This window comes from Cebidichthys violaceus, unplaced genomic scaffold (assembly GCF_023349555.1).
Source record: "Cebidichthys violaceus isolate CVI_PGR_0920_01 unplaced genomic scaffold, fCebVio1.0.p SCAF_26, whole genome shotgun sequence".
NCBI lineage: Eukaryota > Metazoa > Chordata > Actinopteri > Perciformes > Stichaeidae > Cebidichthys > Cebidichthys violaceus.
In genome coordinates, this window is record NW_027176439.1 from 3,813,395 (window position 1) to 3,837,861 (window position 24,467).

At 35.9% G+C, this 24,467-nt stretch overlaps 2 protein-coding genes across 3 annotated transcripts in view; one reads left to right on the forward strand and one right to left on the reverse strand.

Moving 5' to 3' along the window:
- The window catches only part of fbxw8 (F-box and WD repeat domain containing 8), a 28,931-nt gene extending 23,467 nt beyond the window's left edge, over window positions 1-5,464 (forward strand). The window contains exon 12 of one of the 2 annotated variants that reach the window (XM_068720936.1): window positions 5,128-5,464. The gene's annotated coding sequence lies outside the window, so the exon portion shown is untranslated. The other variant, XM_068720937.1, reaches the window with a different exon arrangement.
- Window positions 5,465-5,559: 95 nt separating this feature from the next.
- Window positions 5,560-24,077, reverse strand: tesca (tescalcin a). Its single transcript, XM_068721059.1, has 8 exons — window positions 23,900-24,077; window positions 22,298-22,367; window positions 21,714-21,794; window positions 20,280-20,419; window positions 17,929-17,990; window positions 6,503-6,610; window positions 6,371-6,418; window positions 5,560-6,278 (listed from the first exon to the last, which is right to left on the reverse strand). The coding sequence occupies exons 1-8, from the start codon at window positions 23,958-23,960 to the stop codon at window positions 6,186-6,188; spliced, it is 663 nt and encodes a 220-aa protein (XP_068577160.1). The 5' UTR covers window positions 23,961-24,077; the 3' UTR covers window positions 5,560-6,185.
- Between the last annotated feature and the right edge of the window lie 390 nt (window positions 24,078-24,467).

Consider the following 24,467-nt stretch of genomic DNA (forward strand, 5'->3'; position numbering starts at 1 on the left):
CATGCTATACTATGACTTTTTGACATGCTATACTATGACTTTTTGACATGCTATACTATGACTTTTCTATGACTTTCGACATACTATAGTATGACTTTTTTATGAGTTTTTAACATGCTATAGTATGACTTTTTTATGACTTTTTGACATGCTATACTATGACTTTTCGACATGCTATACCATGACTTTTTTATGACTTTACGACAAGCTATACTATGACTTTTTCACTTTTTTTGACAGGCTCAACTATGACTGCTTTCGACAGGCTATACTATGACTGTTTTCAACATGCTATACTATGACCGTCTTTCACTTTTTTCGACACCGATTTTCACTTTTTTCAAAAGGCTATACTATGACCGTTTTTCACTTTTTTCGACAGGCTATACTATGACTGCTTTTGACAGGCTATACTATGACTGTTTTTGACATATATACTGTGACAGTTTTTTGACTTTTTTCGACATGCTATACTATGACCGTTTTTCACTTTTTTCGACAGGCTATACTGTGACCGTTTTTCACTTTTTTCGACAGGCTATACTTTGAATGTTTTCGACAGGCTATACTATGACGGTTTTCGACATGCTATACTATGACTGTTTTTTGACTTTTTACGACATGCTCTACTATGACTGTTTTCGACATGCTATACTATGACCGTTTTTCACTTTTTTTGACAGGCTATACTTTGAATGTTTTCGACATACTATATTATGACCGTTTTTCACTTTTTTCGACAGGCTATACTATGACTGCTTTCGACAGGCTATACTATGACTGTTTTCGACATGCTATACTATGACCGTCTTTCACTTTTTTCGACACCGATTTTCACTTTTTTCAAAAGGCTATACTATGACCGTTTTTCACTTTTTTCGACAGGCTATACTATGACTGCTTTCGACAGGCTATACTATGACTGTTTTTGACATAATATACTGTGACAGTTTTTAACTTTTTTCGACATGCTATACTATGACCGTTTTTCACTTTTTTCGAAAGGCTATACTATGACTGCTTTCGACAGGCTATACGATGACTGTTTTTGACATAATATACTGTGACTGTTTTTTGACTTTTTTCAACATGCTATACTATGACTGTTTTTCACTTTTTTTGACAGGCTATACTGTGACCGTTTTTCAATTTTTTTGACAGGCTCTACTATGAATGTTTTCGACAGGCTATACTATGACTGTTTTGGACATGCTATACTGTGACTGTTTTTTGACTTTTTTCGACATGCTATACTATGACCGTTTTTCACTTTTTTCGACATGCTATACTGTGACCGTTTTTCACTTTTTTCGACAGGCTATACTATGACTGTCTTCGACAGGCTATACTATGACTGTTTTCGACATAATATACTATGACTGTTTTCGACATAATATACTATGAATGTTTTTTAACTTTTTTTGATATGCTATACTATGACCGTTTTTCACTTTTTTCGACAGGCTATACTGTGACCGTTTTTCACTTTTTTCGACAGGCTATACTATGACTGCTTTCGACAGGCTATACTATGACTGTTTTCGACATGCTATACTATGACCGTCTTTCACTTTTTTCGACACCGATTTTCACTTTTTTCAAAAGGCTATACTATGACCGTTTTTCACTTTTTTCGACAGGCTATACTATGACTGTTTTTGACATAATATACTGTGACTGTTTTTTTAATTTTTTCAACATGCTATACTATGACCGTTTTTCACTTTTTTCGACATGCTATACTGTGACCGTTTTTCACTTTTTTCGACATGCTATACTGTGACCGTTTATCAATTTTTTCAACATGCTATACTATGACCGTTTTTCACTTTTTTTGACATAATATACTGTGACCGTTTTTCACTTTTTTCGACACCGATTTTCACTTTTATCAAAAGGCTATACAATGACTGCTTTCGACAGGCTATACTGTGACTGTTTTTGACATAATATACTGTGACTGTTTTTTGACTTTTTTCGACAGGCTATACTGTGACCGTTTTTCACTTTTTTCGAAAGGCTATATTATGACCGTTTTTCAATTTTTTCAACAGGCTATACTATGACTGCTTTCGACATGCTATACTATGACTGTTTTTGACATAATATACTGTGACTGTTTTTTTTATTTTTTCAACAGGCTATACAATGACCGTTTTTCACTTTTTTCGACAGGCTATACTATGACTGCTTTCGACATGCTAAACTATGACCGTCTTTCACTTTTTTCGACACCGATTTTCACTTTTTTCAAAAGGCTATACTATGACCGTTTTTCACTTTTTTCGACAGGCTATACTATGACTGTCTTCGACATAATATACTATGAATGTTTTTTAACTTTTTTTGATATGCTATACTATGACCGTTTTTCACTTTTTTCGACAGGCTATACTGTGACCGTTTTTCACTTTTTTCGACAGGCTATACTATGACTGCTTTCGACAGGCTATACTATGACTGTTTTCGACATGCTATACTATGACCGTCTTTCACTTTTTTCGACACCGATTTTCACTTTTTTCAAAAGGCTATACTATGACCGTTTTTCACTTTTTTCGACATGCTATACTATGACTGTTTTTGACATAATATACTGTGACTGTTTTTTTAATTTTTTCAACATGCTATACTATGACCGTTTTTCACTTTTTTCGACATGCTATACTGTGACCATTTTTCACTTTTTTCGACATGCTATACTGTGACTGTTTATCAATTTTTTCAACAGGCTATACTATGACTGTTTTTGACATAATATACTGTGACCGTTTTTCACTTTTTTCGACATCGATTTTCACTTTTTTCAAAAGGCTATACAATGACTGCTTTCGACAGGCTATACTGTGACTGTTTTTGACATAATATACTGTGACTGTTTTTTGACTTTTTTCGACAGGCTATACTGTGACCGTTTTTCACTTTTTTCGAAAGGCTATATTATGACCGTTTTTCAATTTTTTCAACAGGCTATACTATGACTGCTTTCGACATGCTATACTATGACTGTTTTTGACATAATATACTGTGACTGTTTTTTTTATTTTTTCAACAGGCTATACAATGACCGTTTTTCACTTTTTTCGACAGGCTATACTATGACTGCTTTCGACATGCTAAACTATGACCGTCTTTCACTTTTTTCGACACCGATTTTCACTTTTTTCAAAAGGCTATACTATGACCATTTTTCACTTTTTTCGACAGGCTATACTATGACTGTCTTCGACAGGCTATACTACGACTGTTTTCGACATAATATACTATGACTGTTTTCGACATAATATACTATGAATGTTTTTTAACTTTTTTTGATATGCTATACTATGACCGTTTTTCACTTTTTTCGACAGGCTATACTGTGACCGTTTTTCACTTTTTTCGACAGGCTATACTATGACTGCTTTCGACAGGCTATACTATGACTGTTTTCGACATGCTATACTATGACCGTCTTTCACTTTTTTCGACACCGATTTTCACTTTTTTCAAAAGGCTATACTATGACCGTTTTTCACTTTTTTCGACATGCTATACTGTGACCATTTTTCACTTTTTTCGACATGCTATACTGTGACTGTTTATCAATTTTTTCAACAGGCTATACTATGACTGTTTTTGACATAATATACGGTGACCGTTTTTCACTTTTTTCGACATCGATTTTCACTTTTTTCAAAAGGCTATACAATGACTGCTTTCGACAGGCTATACTGTGACTGTTTTTGACATAATATACTGTGACTGTTTTTTGACTTTTTTCGACAGGCTATATTATGACCGTTTTTCAATTTTTTCAACAGGCTATACTATGACTGCTTTCGACATGCTATACTATGACTGTTTTTGACATAATATACTGTGACTGTTTTTTTTATTTTTTCAACAGGCTATACCATGACCGTTTTTCACTTTTTTCGACAGGCTATACTATGACTGTTTTCGACATGCTAAACTATGACCGTCTTTCACTTTTTTCGACACCGATTTTCACTTTTTTCAAAAGGCTATACTATGACCATTTTTCACTTTTTTCGACAGGCTATACTATGACTGTCTTCGACAGGCTATACTACGACTGTTTTCGACATAATATACTATGACTGTTTTCGACATAATATACTATGAATGTTTTTTAACTTTTTTTGATATGCTATACTATGACCGTTTTTCACTTTTTTCGACAGGCTATACTGTGACCGTCTTTCACTTTTTTCGACACCGATTTTCACTTTTTTCGACAGGCTATACAATGACTGCTTTCGACAGGCTATACTGTGACTGTTTTTGACATAATATACTGTGACTGTTTTTTGACTTTTTTCGACAGGCTATACTTTGACCGTTTTTCACTTTTTTCGAAAGGCTATATTATGACCGTTTTTCAATTTTTTCAACAGGCTATACTATGACTGCTTTCGACATGCTAAACTAAGACCGTCTTTCACTCTTCGACACCGATTTTCACTTTTTTCAAAAGGCTATACTATGACCGTTTTTCACTTTTTTCGACAGGCTATACTATGACCGTTTTTCACTTTTTTCGACAGGCTATCCTATGACCGTTTTTCACTTTTTTCGAAAGGCTATATTATGACCGTTTTTCAATTTTTTCAACAGGCTATACTATGACTGTTTTCGACATGCTATACTATGACCGTTTTTCACTTTTTTCGAAAGGCTATATTATGACCGTTTTTCAATTTTTTCGACAGGCTATACTATGACTGTGTTTGACTTTTTTCTACATGCTATACTATGACCGTTTTTTACTTTTTTCGACACCGTTTTTCACTTTTTTCGACAGGTTATACTTTGAATGTTTTCGACATAATATACTATTACTGTTTTTCACTTTTTTCGACAGGCTATACTATGACTGTTTTCGACAGGCTATATTGTGACTGTTTTTTGACTTTTTTTGACATGATATACTATAACCGTTTTTCACTTTTTTTGATATGCTATATTATGACTGTTTTTCACTTTTTTCGACAGGTTATACTATGAATGTTTTCGACATACTTTTTTATTACTTTTCGACATGCTATACTATGACTGAGTCATCTGCCATTACAACTTCTCTGAGGATGCGTTGTCACAGGATCACATCCTGCCCATCTGCAGGTCCAACTACATCGAGTCTTCCGGCTACAACTACAACATCGGCCTGGCGGTGCCTTATGACAAGCTGCCTGGTTCCCATCCATCGCACTGATGGACACTGGGCTCAGTGAGTGACTGACAATAGAAACTTTTACCCTTTAATCAGTTTGATTCAAGCGGTATCCTTTTATTTAATGACTTTCCTTTCATCATGCTTCTTAGGAATGTTATATTTCATTGTATACTATCTGTAACTGTGTATTTGTAATGGACAGTGTGCCCAGATGTTACACAGGATCAGTCCTATGAACTATTGCTGTAAAATGAATGAATTAAAGCAGAGTTTTCTTGATTTGATTCAGTGCTTCTGTGAAACATTACAGCAATAAAAAGTCATATTTTTATTCGCATTTTTTATAAATTTCTCTAAAAAAAATAAATCGTACACATGCATTAGTTTTATCAAAATCTCTTCTATTTATTTAGTTCATTAATACAATTCAGTACAAAGTCTGCAATCATTCATCTCAGGGAAAGTGTTACATTAACTCAAAAGCAGTGGATTTTCACAGCAGCGGTTGGTTCCACAGCATCTCAGCGGAATAAAGACATTTAACCTGCAGCTATTCTGGAGCTGCAGAGGAATGGTACATGCCTGCAGTCTCTCTCTTTGGACGTCAGCCATAACAGATGACCCACGAATGCCTGAACGGCACGTCTGACTTCATCCATCATGTGAACCTTTGGACTGAAGTACAACGCATCCTTCACATTGCATGCTGGTTACATAAAGGAGTGTAGCAAAAGATGGAAAACAAATCTATTTGAAATATGTGACACTTGTACGATCACAATGATTAAAAACTGAATTCTTCAGGCTTAAAAGTGAACTGTAGGAGATAACGTCCTTTGAAAATACTTCACCCGTCTTTTTAATTCGTATAAAAATGTATTCATAGTATGGTGCTAGGTCTAGAATTATTTCCCACGATCCAAAAATATATTAGTGCACATCAAGTGTTTGGCTTCAATCCCATTTAGGGCTGGAGAGACTGCTAAAAACAAGCAACATCAACATTTCAAGAGGTGGATTTCCCGCAACTCATCGTTGTGGTGTCTACGTCTAAAAAGCGAACGTGCATCCTCGTCTCCATTTCAAGTCCTTTCAAAATCTGTGGGCAGATAACAAAATTATATCATAAGTAAGTGACAATAGAAAAAAACAAAGGAATTTTGATGATCATAAAATGGTGTAAGTGCAAACCTCTTCAAAATGCTCAAACGTGATCCCTTCATAGAACTCATCTGGGGCCTGAAATGAGAAATATGTTACTTGCAGTAGATATATAAGTCAGAGAGTTTATTGTAACAGTTGAGTTGTGGAGCGCTCTGTTACCATGTGGGGCACATTTATGCTCGCCACTTCCAACATGGCAGCATCCGCTATCGCCTTGGCAGCTTCCTGCCCGATGTCTTGACTTTTTGACAAAAGCTCCTCTACCACCTGGAACGAGAAGAACGTTGTTAGTCTTTAAAACCTTCAGAGGTGGACACCTTCAAATGACAGTAAGAGGTACTCTGTGGCATTTTAATGACATGTTTGTGTCATATTATACTACGACTTTTTTATGACATTCTTTCTGACGTGATATAGAATGAGTTTTTTGGTATACTGTGACTGTTTTTTGACTTTTTTCAACATGCTATACTATGACCATTATTCATTTTTTTGACATGCTATACTATGACCGTTTTTTACTTTTTTTGACAGGCTATCCTATGACTGCTTTCGACAGGCTATACTGTGACTGTTTTTGACATAATATACTGTGACTGTTTTTTGACTGTTTTCGACATGCTATGCTATGACCGTCTTTCACTTTTTTCGACACCGATTTTCACTTTTTTTTAAAAGGCTATACTATGATCATTTTTCACTTTTTTCAACAGGCTATACTATGACTGCTTTCGACAGGCTATACTATGACTGTTTTTGACATAATATACTGTGACTGTTTTTTGACTTTTTTCGACATGCTATACTATGACAGTTTTTCACTTTTTTCGACAGGCTATACTATGACTGTTTTTGACATGCTATACTATGACTGTTTTTGACTTTTTTCAACATGCTATACTATGACCATTATTCATTTTTTTGACATGCTATACTATGACCGTCTTTCACTTTTTTCGACACCGATTTTCACTTTTTTCAAAAGGCTATACTATGATCATTTTTCACTTTTTTCGACAGGCTATCCTATGACCGTTTTTCACTTTTTTCGAAAGGCTATACTATGACCGTTTTTCACTTTTTTCGACAGGCTATACTATGACTGTTTTTGACATGCTATACTATGACTGTTTTTGACTTTTTTCTACATGCTATACTATGACTGTTTTTGACTTTTTTCTACATGCTATACTATGACCGTTATTCATTTTTTTCGACATGCTATACTATGACCGTCTTTCACTTTTTTCGACACCGATTTTCACTTTTTTCAAAAGGCTATACTATGATCATTTTTCACTTTTTTCGACAGGCTATACTATGACTGCTTTCGACAGGCTATACTATGACTGTTTTTGACATAATATACTGTGACTGTTTTTTGACTTTTTTCGACATGCTATACTATGACCGTTTTTCACTTTTTTCGACAGGCTATACTATGACCGTTTTTCACTTTTTTCGAAAGGCTATACTATGACTGCTTTCGACAGGCTATACTATGACTGTTTTTGACATAATATACTGTGACTGTTTTTTGACTGTTTTCGACATGCTATACTATGACCGTCTTTCACTTTTTTCGACACCGTTTTTCACTTTTTTCAAAAGGCTATACTATGATCATTTTTCACTTTTTTCGACAGGCTATACTATGACTGCTTTCGACAGGCTATACTATGACTGTTTTTGACATAATATACTATGACCGTTTTTCACTTTTTTCAACATGCTATACTATGACCATTATTCATTTTTTTGACATGCTATACTATGACCGTTTTTTACTTTTTTTGACAGGCTATCCTATGACTGCTTTCAACAGGCTATACTGTGACTGTTTTTGACATAATATACTGTGACTGTTTTTTGACTGTTTTCAACATGCTATGCTATGACCGTCTTTCACTTTTTTCGACACCGATTTTCACTTTTTTTTAAAAGGCTATACTATGATCATTTTTCACTTTTTTCGACAGGCTATAATATGACTGCTTTCGACAGGCTATACTATGACTGTTTTTGACATAATATACTGTGACTGTTTTTTGACTTTTTTCGACATGCTATACTATGACCGTTTTTCACTTTTTTCGACAGGCTATACTATGACCATTATTCATTTTTTTGACATGCTATACTATGACCGTTTTTTACTTTTTTCGACAGGCTATCCTATGACTGCTTTCGACAGGCTATACTGTGACTGTTTTTGACATAATATACTGTGACTGTTTTTTGACTGTTTTCGACATGCTATGCTATGACCGTCTTTCACTTTTTTCGACACAGATTTTCACTTTTTTCAAAAGGCTATACTATGATCATTTTTCACTTTTTTCGACAGGCTATACTATGACTGTTTTTGACATGCTATACTATGAGTGTTTTTGACTTTTTTCTACATGCTATACTATGACCGTTATTCATTTTTTTCGACATGCTATACTATGACCGTTTTTTACTTTTTTCGACAGGCTATCCTATGACTGCTTTCGACAGGCTATACTGTGACTGTTTTTGACATAATATACTGTGACTGTTTTTTGACTGTTTTCGACATGCTATACTATGACCGTTTTTCACTTTTTTCGAAAGGCTATACTATGACTGTTTTTGACATGCTATACTATGAGTGTTTTTGACTTTTTTCTACATGCTATACTATGACCGTTATTCATTTTTTTCGACATGCTATACTATGACCGTTTTTTACTTTTTTCGACAGGCTATCCTATGACTGCTTTCGACAGGCTATACTGTGACTGTTTTTGACATAATATACTGTGACTGTTTTTTGACTGTTTTCGACATGCTATACTATGACCGTCTTTCACTTTTTTCGACACCGATTTTCACTTTTTTCAAAAGGCTATACTATGATCATTTTTCACTTTTTTCGACAGACTATACTTTGACTGCTTTCGACAGGCTATACTGTGACTGTTTTTGACATAATATACTGTGACTGTTTTTTGACTTTTTTCGACATGCTATACTATGACCGTTTTTCACTTTTTTCGACAGGCTATACTATGACCGTTTTTCAATTTTTTCAACAGGCTATACTATGACTGCTTTCGACAGGCTATACTATGACTGTTTTTGACATAATATACTGTGACTGTTTTTTTAATTTTTTCAACATGCTATACTATGACCGTTTTTCACTTTTTTTGACAGGCTATACTATGACTGCTTTCGACAGGCTATACTATGACTGTTTTTGACATAATATACTGTGACTGTTTTTTGACTTTTTTCGACATTGATTTTCACTTTTTTCAAAAGGCTATACTATGATCATTTTTCACTTTTTTCGACAGGCTATACTATGACTGTTTTTGACATGCTATACTATGAGTGTTTTTGACTTTTTTCTACATGCTATACTATGACCGTTATTCATTTTTTTCGACATGCTATACTATGACCGTTTTTTACTTTTTTCGACAGGCTATCCTATGACTGCTTTCGACAGGCTATACTGTGACTGTTTTTGACATAATATACTGTGACTGTTTTTTGACTGTTTTCGACATGCTATACTATGACCGTTTTTCACTTTTTTCGAAAGGCTATACTATGACTGTTTTTGACATGCTATACTATGAGTGTTTTTGACTTTTTTCTACATGCTATACTATGACCGTTATTCATTTTTTTCGACATGCTATACTATGACCGTTTTTTACTTTTTTCGACAGGCTATCCTATGACTGCTTTCGACAGGCTATACTGTGACTGTTTTTGACATAATATACTGTGACTGTTTTTTGACTGTTTTCGACATGCTATACTATGACCGTCTTTCACTTTTTTCGACACCGATTTTCACTTTTTTCAAAAGGCTATACTATGATCATTTTTCACTTTTTTCGACAGACTATACTTTGACTGCTTTCGACAGGCTATACTGTGACTGTTTTTGACATAATATACTGTGACTGTTTTTTGACTTTTTTCGACATGCTATACTATGACCGTTTTTCACTTTTTTCGACAGGCTATACTATGACCGTTTTTCACTTTTTTCGAAAGGCTATACTATGACTGCTTTCGACAGGCTATACTATGACTGTTTTTGACATAATATACTGTGACTATTTTTTGACTTTTTTCGACATGCTATACTATGACCGTTTTTCACTTTTTTCGACAGGCTATACTATGACCGTTTTTCACTTTTTTCGAAAGGCTATACTATGACTGCTTTCGACAGGCTATACTATGACTGTTTTTGACATAATATACTGTGACTGTTTTTTGACTTTTTTCGACATGCTATACTATGACAGTTTTTCACTTTTTTCGACAGGCTATACTATGACTGTTTTTGACATGCTATACTATGACTGTTTTTGACTTTTTTCAACATGCTATACTATGACCATTATTCATTTTTTTGACATGCTATACTATGACCGTTTTTTACTTTTTTCGACATTGATTTTCACTTTTTTCAAAAGGCTATACTATGATCATTTTTCACTTTTTTCGACAGGCTATACTATGACTGCTTTCGACAGGCTATACTATGACTGTTTTTGACATAATATACTGTGACTGTTTTTTGACTTTTTTCGACATGGTATACTATGACCGTTTTTCACTTTTTTCGACAGGCTATCCTATGACCGTTTTTCACTTTTTTCGAAAGGCTATACTATGACCGTTTTTCACTTTTTTCGACAGGCTATACTATGACTGTTTTTGACACGCTATACTATGACTGTTTTTGACTTTTTTCTACATGCTATACTATGACTGTTTTTGACTTTTTTCTACATGCTATACTATGACCGTTATTCATTTTTTTCGACATGCTATACTATGACCGTTTTTTACTTTTTTCGACAGGCTATCCTATGACTGCTTTCGACAGGCTATACTGTGACTGTTTTTGACATAATATACTGTGACTGTTTTTTGACTGTTTTCGACATGCTATACTATGACCGTCTTTCACTTTTTTCGACACCGATTTTCACTTTTTTCAAAAGGCTATACTATGATAATTTTTCACTTTTTTCGACAGGCTATACTATGACTGCTTTCAACAGGCTATACTATGACTGTTTTTGACATAATATACTGTGACTGTTTTTTGACTTTTTTCGACATGCTATACTATGACCGTTTTTCACTTTTTTCGACAGGCTATACTATGACCGTTTTTCACTTTTTTCGAAAGGCTATATTATGACCGTTTTTCAATTTTTTCAACAGGCTATACTATGACTGCTTTCGACATGCTATGCTATGACCGTTTTTCACTTTTTTCAAAAGGCTATAACATGACCGTTTTTCACTTTTTTCGACAGGCTATACTATAACCGTTTTTCACTTTTTTCGACAAGCTATACTATGACTGCTTTCGACAGGCTATACTATGACTGTTTTTGACATAATATACTGTGACTGTTTTTTGACTTTTTTCGACATGCTATACTATGACCGTTTTTCACTTTTTTCGACAGGCTATACTATGACCGTTTTTTACTTTTTTCGACAGGCTATCCTATGACTGCTTTCGACAGGCTATACTGTGACTGTTTTTGACATTATATACTGTGACTGTTTTTTGACTGTTTTCGACATGCTATGCTATGACCGTCTTTCACTTTTTTCGACACCGATTTTCACTTTTTTCAAAAGGCTATACTATGATCATTTTTCACTTTTTTCGACAGACTATACTTTGACTGCTTTCGACAGGCTATACTGTGACTGTTTTTGACATAATATACTGTGACTGTTTTTTGACTTTTTTCGACATGCTATACTATGACCGTTTTTCACTTTTTTCGACAGGCTATACTATGACCGTTTTTCACTTTTTTCGAAAGGCTATACTATGACTGCTTTCGACAGGCTATACTATGACTGTTTTTGACATAATATACTGTGACTATTTTTTGACTTTTTTCGACATGCTATACTATGACCGTTTTTCACTTTTTTCGACAGGCTATACTATGACTGTTTTTGACATGCTATACTATGACTGTTTTTGACTTTTTTCAACATGCTATACTATGACCATTATTCATTTTTTTGACATGCTATACTATGACCGTTTTTTACTTTTTTCGACATTGATTTTCACTTTTTTCAAAAGGCTATACTATGATCATTTTTCACTTTTTTCGACAGGCTATACTATGACTGCTTTCGACAGGCTATACTATGACTGTTTTTGACATAATATACTGTGACTGTTTTTTGACTTTTTTCGACATGGTATACTATGACCGTTTTTCACTTTTTTCGACAGGCTATCCTATGACCGTTTTTCACTTTTTTCGAAAGGCTATACTATGACCGTTTTTCACTTTTTTCGACAGGCTATACTATGACTGTTTTTGACACGCTATACTATGACTGTTTTTGACTTTTTTCTACATGCTATACTATGACTGTTTTTGACTTTTTTCTACATGCTATACTATGACCGTTATTCATTTTTTTCGACATGCTATACTATGACCGTTTTTTACTTTTTTCGACAGGCTATCCTATGACTGCTTTCGACAGGCTATACTGTGACTGTTTTTGACATAATATACTGTGACTGTTTTTTGACTGTTTTCGACATGCTATACTATGACCGTCTTTCACTTTTTTCGACACCGATTTTCACTTTTTTCAAAAGGCTATACTATGATAATTTTTCATTTTTTTCGACAGGCTATACTATGACTGCTTTCAACAGGCTATACTATGACTGTTTTTGACATAATATACTGTGACTGTTTTTTGACTTTTTTCGACATGCTATACTATGACCGTTTTTCACTTTTTTCGACAGGCTATACTATGACCGTTTTTCACTTTTTTCGAAAGGCTACTATGACTGCTTTCGACAGGCTATACTATGACTGTTTTTGACATAATATACTGTGACTGTTTTTTGACTGTTTTCGACATGCTATACTATGACCGTCTTTCACTTTTTTCGACACCGTTTTTCACTTTTTTCAAAAGGCTATACTATGATCATTTTTCACTTTTTTCGACAGGCTATACTATGACTGCTTTCGACAGGCTATACTATGACTGTTTTTGACATAATATACTGTGACTGTTTTTTGACTTTTTTCGACATGCTATACTATGACCGTTTTTCACTTTTTTCGACAGGCTATACTATGACCATTATTCATTTTTTTGACATGCTATACTATGACCGTTTTTTACTTTTTTCGACAGGCTATCCTATGACTGCTTTCGACAGGCTATACTATGACTGTTTTTGACATAATATACTGTGACTGTTTTTTGACTGTTTTCGACATGCTATGCTATGACCGTCTTTCACTTTTTTCGACACAGATTTTCACTTTTTTCGACAGGCTATACTATGACCGTTTTTCACTTTTTTCGACAGGCTATACTATGACTGCTTTCGACAGGCTATACTATGACTGTTTTTGACATAATATACTGTGACTATTTTTTGACTTTTTTCGACATGCTATACTATGACCGTTTTTCACTTTTTTCGACAGGCTATACTATGACTGTTTTTGACATGCTATACTATGACTGTTTTTGACTTTTTTCAACATGCTATACTATGACCATTATTCATTTTTTTGACATGCTATACTATGACCGTTTTTTACTTTTTTTGACAGGCTATCCTATGACTGCTTTCGACAGGCTATACTGTGACTGTTTTTGACATAATATACTGTGACTGTTTTTTGACTGTTTTCGACATGCTATGCTATGACCGTCTTTCACTTTTTTCGACACCGATTTTCACTTTTTTTTAAAAGGCTATACTATGATCATTTTTCACTTTTTTCGACAGGCTATACTATGACTGCTTTCGACAGGCTATACTATGACTGTTTTTGACATAATATACTGTGACTGTTTTTTTAATTTTTTCAACATGCTATACTATGACCGTTTTTCACTTTTTTTGACAGGCTATACTATGACTGCTTTCGACAGGCTATACTATGACTGTTTTTGACATAATATACTGTGACTGTTTTTTGACTTTTTTCGACATGCTATACTATGACCGCTTTTCACTTTTTTCGACAGGCTATACTATGACCGTTTTTCACTTTTTTCGAAAGGCTATACTATGACTGCTTTCGACAGGCTATACTATGACTGTTTTTGACATAATATACTGTGACTGTTTTTTGACTTTTTTCGACATGCTATACTATGACCGTTTTTCACTTTTTTCGACAGGCTATACTATGACCGTTTTTCACTTTTTTCGAAAGGCTATATTATGACCGTTTTTCAATTTTTTCAACAGGCTATACTATGACTGCTTTCGACATGCTATGCTATGACCGTTTTTCACTTTTTTCAAAAGGCTATAACATGACCGTTTTTCACTTTTTTCGACAGGCTATACTATGACCGTTTTTCACTTTTTTCGACAGGCTATACTATGACTGCTTTCGACAGGCTATACTATGACTGTTTTTGACATAATATACTGTGACTGTTTTTTGACTTTTTTCGACATGCTATACTATGACCGTTTTTCACTTTTTTCGACAGGCTATACTATGACCGTTTTTTACTTTTTTCGACAGGCTATCCTATGACTGCTTTCGACAGGCTATACTGTGACTGTTTTTGACATTATATACTGTGACTGTTTTTTGACTGTTTTCGACATGCTATGCTATGACCGTCTTTCACTTTTTTCGACACCGATTTTCACTTTTTTCAAAAGGCTATACTATGATCATTTTTCACTTTTTTCGACAGGCTATACTATGACCGTTTTTCAATTTTTTCAACAGGCTATACTATGACTGCTTTCGACAGGCTATACTATGACTGTTTTTGACATGCTATACTATGACTGTTTTTGACTTTTTTCAACATGCTATACTATGACCATTATTCATTTTTTTGACATGCTATACTATGACCGTTTTTTACTTTTTTTGACAGGCTATCCTATGACTGCTTTCGACAGGCTATACTGTGACTGTTTTTGACATAATATACTGTGACTGTTTTTTGACTGTTTTCGACATGCTATGCTATGACCGTCTTTCACTTTTTTCGACACCGATTTTCACTTTTTTTTAAAAGGCTATACTATGATCATTTTTCACTTTTTTCGACAGGCTATACTATGACTGCTTTCGACAGGCTATACTATGACTGTTTTTGACATAATATACTGTGACTGTTTTTTTAATTTTTTCAACATGCTATACTATGACCGTTTTTCACTTTTTTTGACAGGCTATACTATGACTGCTTTCGACAGGCTATACTATGACTGTTTTTGACATAATATACTGTGACTGTTTTTTGACTTTTTTCGACATGCTATACTATGACCGCTTTTCACTTTTTTCGACAGGCTATACTATGACCGTTTTTCACTTTTTTCGAAAGGCTATACTATGACTGCTTTCGACAGGCTATACTATGACTGTTTTTGACATAATATACTGTGACTGTTTTTTGACTTTTTTCGACATGCTATACTATGACCGTTTTTCACTTTTTTCGACAGGCTATACTATGACCGTTTTTCACTTTTTTCGAAAGGCTATATTATGACCGTTTTTCAATTTTTTCAACAGGCTATACTATGACTGCTTTCGACATGCTATGCTATGACCGTTTTTCACTTTTTTCAAAAGGCTATAACATGACCGTTTTTCACTTTTTTCGACAGGCTATACTATGACCGTTTTTCACTTTTTTCGACAGGCTATACTATGACTGCTTTCGACAGGCTATACTATGACTGTTTTTGACATAATATACTGTGACTGTTTTTTGACTTTTTTCGACATGCTATACTATGACCGTTTTTCACTTTTTTCGACAGGCTATACTATGACCGTTTTTTACTTTTTTCGACAGGCTATCCTATGACTGCTTTCGACAGGCTATACTGTGACTGTTTTTGACATTATATACTGTGACTGTTTTTTGACTGTTTTCGACATGCTATGCTATGACCGTCTTTCACTTTTTTCGACACCGATTTTCACTTTTTTCAAAAGGCTATACTATGATCATTTTTCACTTTTTTCGACAGGCTATACTATGACCGTTTTTCAATTTTTTCAACAGGCTATACTATGACTGCTTTCGACAGGCTATACTATGACTGTTTTCGACATGCTATACTATGACTGTTTTTTGACTTTTTTCGACATGCTATACTATGACCGTTTTGCACTTTTTTCGACAGGCTATACTATGACTGCTTTCGACAGGCTATACTATGACTGTTTTTTTACTTTTTCAACAGGCTATACTATGACTGCTTTCGACAGGCTATACTATGACTGTTTTCGACATGCTATACTATGACTGTTTTTTGACTTTTTTCGACATGCTATACTATGACCGTTTTGCACTTTTTTCGACAGGCTATACTATGACTGCTTTCGACAGGCTATACTATGACCGTTTTTCAATTTTTTCAACAGGCTATACTATGACTGCTTTCGACAGGCTATACTATGACTGTTTTCGACATGCTATACTATGACTGTTTTTTGACTTTTTTCGACATGCTATACTATGACCGTTTTGCACTTTTTTCGACAGGCTATACTATGACTGCTTTCGACAGGCTATACTATGACTGTTTTTTGACTTTTTTCGACAGGATATACTATGACTTTTTTATTACTTTTCAACACGCTATACTATGATTTTTTATGACTTTTCGACACGTTATACTATGACTTTTTTACATGCTATACTATGATTTTTTTTATGACTTTTCGACCTACTATACTATGACTTTTTGACATACTATACTATGATTTTTTTATGACTTTTCGACCTACTATACTATGACTTTTTGACATACTATACCCTGACTTTTGACTCTTTTCCACACACTATACTATGGCTTTTTAATTACTTAAGTATAGTACTTTTTAAATACTATGCTTTGACTTTTATTGACACAATAAACTCTCACTTTTAATGACTTTTCAACATACAACCATGACTTAGAGTATGATTTTGAAAAAATCCATAAATGACTTTTTTTTTTTACCTATTCCATTACCCAGCCCAGTCCTGACTTATATCCGATTGCAGGAAAATAAGATGGATGGCTGAGCCAGCAACGGGACGTCGTAGACTGTAGTGCCCACAAAGACTCGGCTGCATCGTGTCACTCTGGATCAAGCTGCACTCCACGGGCGCAACGCAGGACTCAATTTACAAATTGCTCAACAGGAATGCATAACTGTTTTTGTTTTGTCATTTGTATATGAAGTAAAAATTAAGACTTTTTTCCACAACTATGATACGTCTTTTTTTGACATACAATACTATGACTTTAATGTGTGATTTTGTCTTCTGTGTAATGGTCAGGTCTGGCTGTTTGATGCATTAAAAAAAATATGCATCAAATAAGACGTGAATCAATTTTTTAAAGTTTTATGACCAGTTTTAAATGATTGATTTAATGTAGGTCCCATACTCCATTACAAAAAATAATTGAATTTTGAATCACTTCTTTTCATAGACAACATTATGTTCAAGTATAAAAAGGCACATAACCATTCCAGCCTTTGATTGAGGTATATGTGATTAAGTTATCTTACCTTCCTGTACTCCACCAGAGTGATGGTGCCATCATTGTCTGTGTCATGCATGTTGAATAGGACTGGGATGGAACAGAACAATTTTGAGGTTAGTCTGATTTCTGAGGAACTTTCTGGCATAAAATCTGAGAGGAGAGGTTCTTACTAAAAGACCTGAGGAAGTTGTGATTAGAGGAATGTTCAAGATGTAGAGATAGGGCGCAGAATAACAAATCAGGTTACCTTCAGGCCACATGAGAATCACCAATGAATGTAAAGAATCACACCGAGGCAACAAATCCCCTTTCAAACATTTACAAGATTCAGCCCCTTGAATACCCCCAAAACCTCCATTTATTTCATGAGGAAGTTGTGAGAGCACAGCCCAAACCCTCTTTTTACTGGAGCAGTGCAAAACAACACAGACTGATTAGAAAACAAGGAAATACCAGAGTTAACACATGTTTGGCAATGGAAGTGGAGGAAGTCTTTGGATCCTATACTGAAGTATCAATACAACAACGTAAACATAATCCACTGCAAGTAAAGGTACTGAGTTCAAGTTTTGACTCAAGTGATTTTACTTATTTGGGCCATAACTCATAAGCCAACTCTATGTACTATGTACAGTACTTGAGTAAATGTTCTGAATCATTTTACATTTCTGTTTTTTAGATACTTCAAATGTCTTTACAACAACTAAGCTTTCAATCAAATGGTAACAGAATTAAACAAGCAGGAATTTGCAGTAGCTGCGACCACGTACACGTGAATGCATTTACACACTCACACATGGTGAATGAGTTATGAAGGGGTGGGGCTTAAGTGTAGGAGGCGGGTCAAGTCGTCGCTTATGAAAAAGGTACTCTGAGTGCAGTGATGCCATCACATCAGTTTGGCCATGGTACGTGAATATGTTTAGTAGTTATGCTTCTGTTATAGGCCACTCTCTTTGCCACACCCCCTTTTTTGCCAATTGGCATAAACACAAACACACACCTTACCACCCACACACTTGACCTCCATGCCAAATTTCAGCCTCCTAGGGCAAAAACTGTGGCTTCTTTTTAGCTCAAAATCGCATTATGTTATTTTTGGTCGTCATATTTCTAAACAACAAATAAAAAGAGAAATTGAGCAAGAGAGAATTCCTCACTCAGAAGACTACGATCCAATGGCGCTACACATATTGTGCACTGTGAGAAAGGGCCGTGGCTGCTATTAGTCGGCTAAGTAGATGTTATGCATTGCAAGATTTACCTGCTTGGACGACCCACGGCACAAATTGGCACTAATCATCCTAATCTGTCCCTCCTGCCACCTGCACTTAGGTGCATCCTGTGTCCTTAATGCACCCATCAAGTACAGCACAACACTCATCTATTATCATATGAGTTAGGTCAGGTAGTCCCAACCGCATGATTGAGGAACAACTTGAAAGAAAGTGATTCTAACTTGTTTGAATAGCATCTAAAGCGTTTTGTAGGGCAAGAGTCAGCTGAGGACATACCCAAATGATATCGTACCTGGAACACCTGAGACAATGGCCTCATTCTGTGTCTGTACATTTGTTTTAATTTGAATAAACAAATTTGTTCAGGAATGTGTACAATCTCAGTTCAGCATCTATACCAATGTTAGCCTAAAGGAGCCCTTAGGCTAGATTTCTACACAAAGCCTTCTACACAACAAGGCCTCTTGACAAGAAAATAATGTAATCATTTCAATAATTGATCAATCTACGATAATATTGTTATTAAATGATCACATTTTTGTTTACGTGCCACTAACCAACTGGCAAAAAATATACCTTGTGCCTTCGTACCTGGCCCTGTCGCTAATTTACCCAGTTGTTGATCCAGCCAACAACTAACTAAAAGTAATTCTGGGAAATGTAGGACGCCACAAACTCTACGAGATACTGTAGGTTGAGGGGAAGAAGACAAACCTAAAATGTAAACTTCTTCATCCTGGAATGAATCTACATAACCTGAGTATAATCTAATGCTTTTATGATATCTGAGGCTAATTTGGGGCCCTGACTTGGTGGCTCCAAATGATCCCATTCTACTTGTGACAGGCGGGATTGTGAAGCTGCTGTTCTGGCACTGTTCCCAACCGAGCCGAGAATACCTACACGCCTCTCCAGTGAGATAGCTGACATGCAGTGAGGGATAGAAATAAGATACTCACATCACCGATGCGTCATCTACACCGGATGGTACCCTTTTTCCTGGTATTTTGTAATTGAGACACACGCCATATGGAGACACGGGAGACTAAAGCTTTTGTCGTAGACTAACAGTTGAGAATCTTACCCAACAGCTATATCTGCTTGTATCTAATACTGTTATTAAAGTGCAGTGTCTTACAGCGAAGCTTCTCTTTCCTCATAGCTTCCTTCTCCTCCACCGTCGTCTTCAAGGTTGGAGGGCGGAAGTGGGACATGACCATGAGGAAGTGCTCGAAGTCAATCTCCTGGCAGGAGCCCACCTCATCCTGATGCTGGTTCCTGGGTCACGCATAGAAGACATCAAAGTTTAGGGATTATGAAACAAAATTCAAGCAACGTGGCTCCAACAACTATTTTCTCAAGTGGCCTAGCTGTAAATAGACCATGTGCAGATTGCAAGTTTTCTTGTCTTGTCTTGACATTTGCCCTGAAAATACGACATTTTGATCATCGGATTCCATGGGCTCGATGATGCCCATAGAATCCTAATTTTTCTAAAATGATTTAGTGATGTGTTTTTGCATTTCTGTTCCCATTGTGCACATGACTTGTGTTCAATTCTGTGTACAAAAGTCATATGAACTCACAGCGTGTTTATTGGACAGATCATATTGTGGTTTGCCTTCTTAAGCTTTCCAAATGTGAAGAAGTGCTGCTTTTACAACGTCAACAACTGTCTCTTTGCAACCACAAATCACACAGGCAGATGTTGTGTCCTTTAGTTAATGTGTGGATTACACATTTTGTTTTCACAAACTGCACCGCATATTGAAGGGAGACTGAAACCCACATTATCAGCCATCAACACAAGAGGTATTTGCTGCTGCTGCTAACGTTTGAATGGTTTTCACGTAGCTACTATGCTACACTTTAAACTAATGCTACTCATTTCAGAAGCTACAGACACCTTATGTCTTAAAAGGAATAGAACCACTCTTGTGTCTGTAAGGTAAATATGAAGCTAACCTACCACCAGCAGACATTTAGCTTAATTCAGCAAAGAGACTGGAGGGTGGCTCTGTTGAAGATAAGACAAATACACTTACCAGTCGCCTTAAACTGGCTAATTAACACTAATTAATTACTAAATCTGCACAAAAAACTGAATGTAAGAAGAGTTATGGTTAGCTAGCTATCAGCTTCCGCTCGTTCTCCGTCTTAACGCTAACCTACTTCCTACTTAATGTATATGCATGAGAGTGGTATCGATCTTCTCATCCAACTCTGGGCAAGAAAGGTAATGAGCATATTTTCCATAACGTGAAACTATTCCCTCAAATTAGGCTTTAATTTAGTAACGTTAGGAATTATTATTCAACACATAAACAAAAATAATCACAAAACAACACAGCATTTACAGCTTGTGTTTATGCAGTCAGGAAGAAATTTCCATCAGGCTAATATCTTATATTTAATATTTACCATAATGAAGACTGTTAGGTCTACCTTTCACAGATCATATAAGAGGAATTTGGTTTTAAAAGTTTTTTTTAATATATTCCAAATAAAATCCCGATAGTGCCAATATCAGTTGGTGGACAGAGAGGGTGTGGTGTAATATGACTGCACTCACCTTTTATCAAAGAATGCTTCAATAATTTGCTTTCTGATTGGGTTGTTGGCGAGGCCCGGTACGCTGACCAAGTTATCTCTACTGCAGTGCGACAAGAGAAAGTCCATTATCATAAAACAGATAGTACAGTACCAGCATGCTGCAATAACACTGGATGTTAATTATGGGAAGTAAAATGAAGACACATTGTAAATAAATACCTGCTATGTACAACACTTGTTCCCGCTTTCCTTTTAAAAAGGGTAGGAACTTGTGATCTCTAACTACCAGCATGCCACTTTGTGTGTGTGTGTGTGTGTGTGTGTGTGTGTGTGTGTGTGTGTGTGTGTGTGTGTGTGTGTGTGTGTTTATACATGAGTGAGTGTGTGTGGACAGTGTGTGTCAGCTGTGTCCTTTATGCATCCTTTACGTCGGTGCCAGTGATGACAGAAATGCCCACGATTCATATCTCCAGTCACCACGCAGGTAGTATTTCCTCTTTAGTGGTACCTGAAAATGCTGAATGGTTTCCATTCAAACCACGTGCAGCTTACCAGCAGAGCTTTGTCACATGATTGATTTTGTTCTTTTTTTTTTAAAACTACCTTATTGTCTCTTCATTCCCACTCAGCTGCTGGAATCTTTTGGAAAGATTTTTGATCTGTTCCAGTGAAACTGCAAAGAAGAAAACACCAACAACATGAACGCATGTCGATGATACATCCATAATTACTTCCACACCCGACAGAAGGCCTCGTAAATTCCATCAATTGTTTTGAAGCGACGTCCAACATGACAATGAACAGAAGATCACGGTTGTTGAAAATGTACAATTACAATGTTTTCTTGATTTTCATTTAATTGTAATATACTGGATTATGATTAAACAGTGAGACTTGTTTGTATTAATCTAATCAAGTACTCTGTAAGAGTCTCTCTGCTATCGGCTTAATGGAAAAGCAAACAACTGTTGTACTGGGATTGTCTTTTTATGCCATTTCAAAGGGTTCCTTGAATCATTAACTCACTGTGTGGACTAGTGAACACACACTGAGAGGTTCACACTTCATAATCTGGTTCCTCCCACAGACGGGTTTGGCATTTTCAATTGTTTCGGTAAACACTTTGTGTTTATTTTGACCTTATTTCCCCCTTTTCCAGTAAGCTAAGAGGGTGTTTTCAGTAGCAACTGCAGCTGCTGAAGTGTGGGGTGAAGAATATGCAGAGACAGACGACAGCCTCATGCAGAAACAAGTTTGTTAGTCGGAGTGGGCGGCGTCTCTATTCCATGTGTGGGAACAACACACAATTAACTACAACACCATGGAGCAATTATTAGAGCATAAAAGAAAACAACAGAATAGTTGGTCTGTGCTCTTCCACCAGGACGTGTGAGTGCAATGAAACATGTCATCAGAGCGTTGAGAAGAAACAGGACTATAAAAAAACAAATAAAAGAAAACACTGAGTCCAGATTGAAATGGGGTCCAAGCCCCACCTTGAGGAAATGAAAGCAGTAAAATAGTTCAAAGTCTCACCCATAACAGACTCAATAACGTTGGGCCTCAGTCTGGGATGAAAACCTTATCCCTGCTGATCAAACTCTGCATGCCACTGCATGCAAAAAGGCTTCACATCAGAATCTAGTCCTTTCTAAAAATAGATCTACACACTTCTGCTGTTTCTGGAAGCTTTTTGTTTCACTTCTTTCATGGACTCACATACAGTATGGGAGGACGAGAGAGGGGCTTAAGACGAGAAAGAACTTCTGTTAAAAGCACGTTTATTGGACCCATGAGTTCTTTCAACACAAATGAATGCAGAAAGGAAAATAGTACTCTCATAGAATGGATTGTCTATTACATATATAAGCAAGCACATTGCTTTTTAATAAAAACTACTGGTGTTACCAGCTCTAAGTCACAAATGGTTAAATGCAAATCTAAATCACATGTATTTGTTCAACGGGTGGAGTTTACATGATAAGATGTCGGCAGCATTTGATTTTCTATATATCACAGGCTGACACAGTGGCAAAGCTTTCCATTTGTCCTCTCATCTGTATTATCTTTGATTTATTTGTGTCACTTCCACCAGACTTTTACACCTCGAAACGGAACGTTAAAACACCAACTTCGTACACTGAATCAGCACTTCTAAATGGTCTTAATGCAGAAGCGTCTAATGGATTCGTCTTTACTACTTACATCCCGTTTTGTCCGCCAGGTCCTGGTACTTGTGCTCGGAGCGCGTCTGCGAAGCTCCCATCGCTCCTGATCCACCGGTGCGGTGAGTCCGTGCGCAAAATCCAGTTCGACTGGCTCAACTTTTCTGCGCTGCTGCTTTATCACTCTGTAGGCTGTTGCTGCTGCTGCTGCTGCTGCTGCTGGCGGCGTCCGGGAAACATCTGGTGTCCTCAAGGTCCTAAATCCACGCAGCCAGTGCTAAAGTAGAGGGGAAACAATTGCCAGTACTCCTCTTATTCTGAAGTGCTACAGTGAATAAAAGACTACTAGGAGATATAACACACTGGAACGAATTGCTGTAAATTTATGGTGGATTTTCAACAGTATCCTACAGTATTTCATATATCCCTCGCATGTAAATTAACAGTTAATGCCGTAAATTAACAATAACAGCAGACTATACTGTAATTTATCAGCATGATAAAGTATTCTTTGTAAAGTGGTGGATACACGCTTGTCTATACAAGTTCAGTGAATCACAAACCATCTACATCATACTGTCTGTTGTAGGTTAATGCTAAGGTAATGC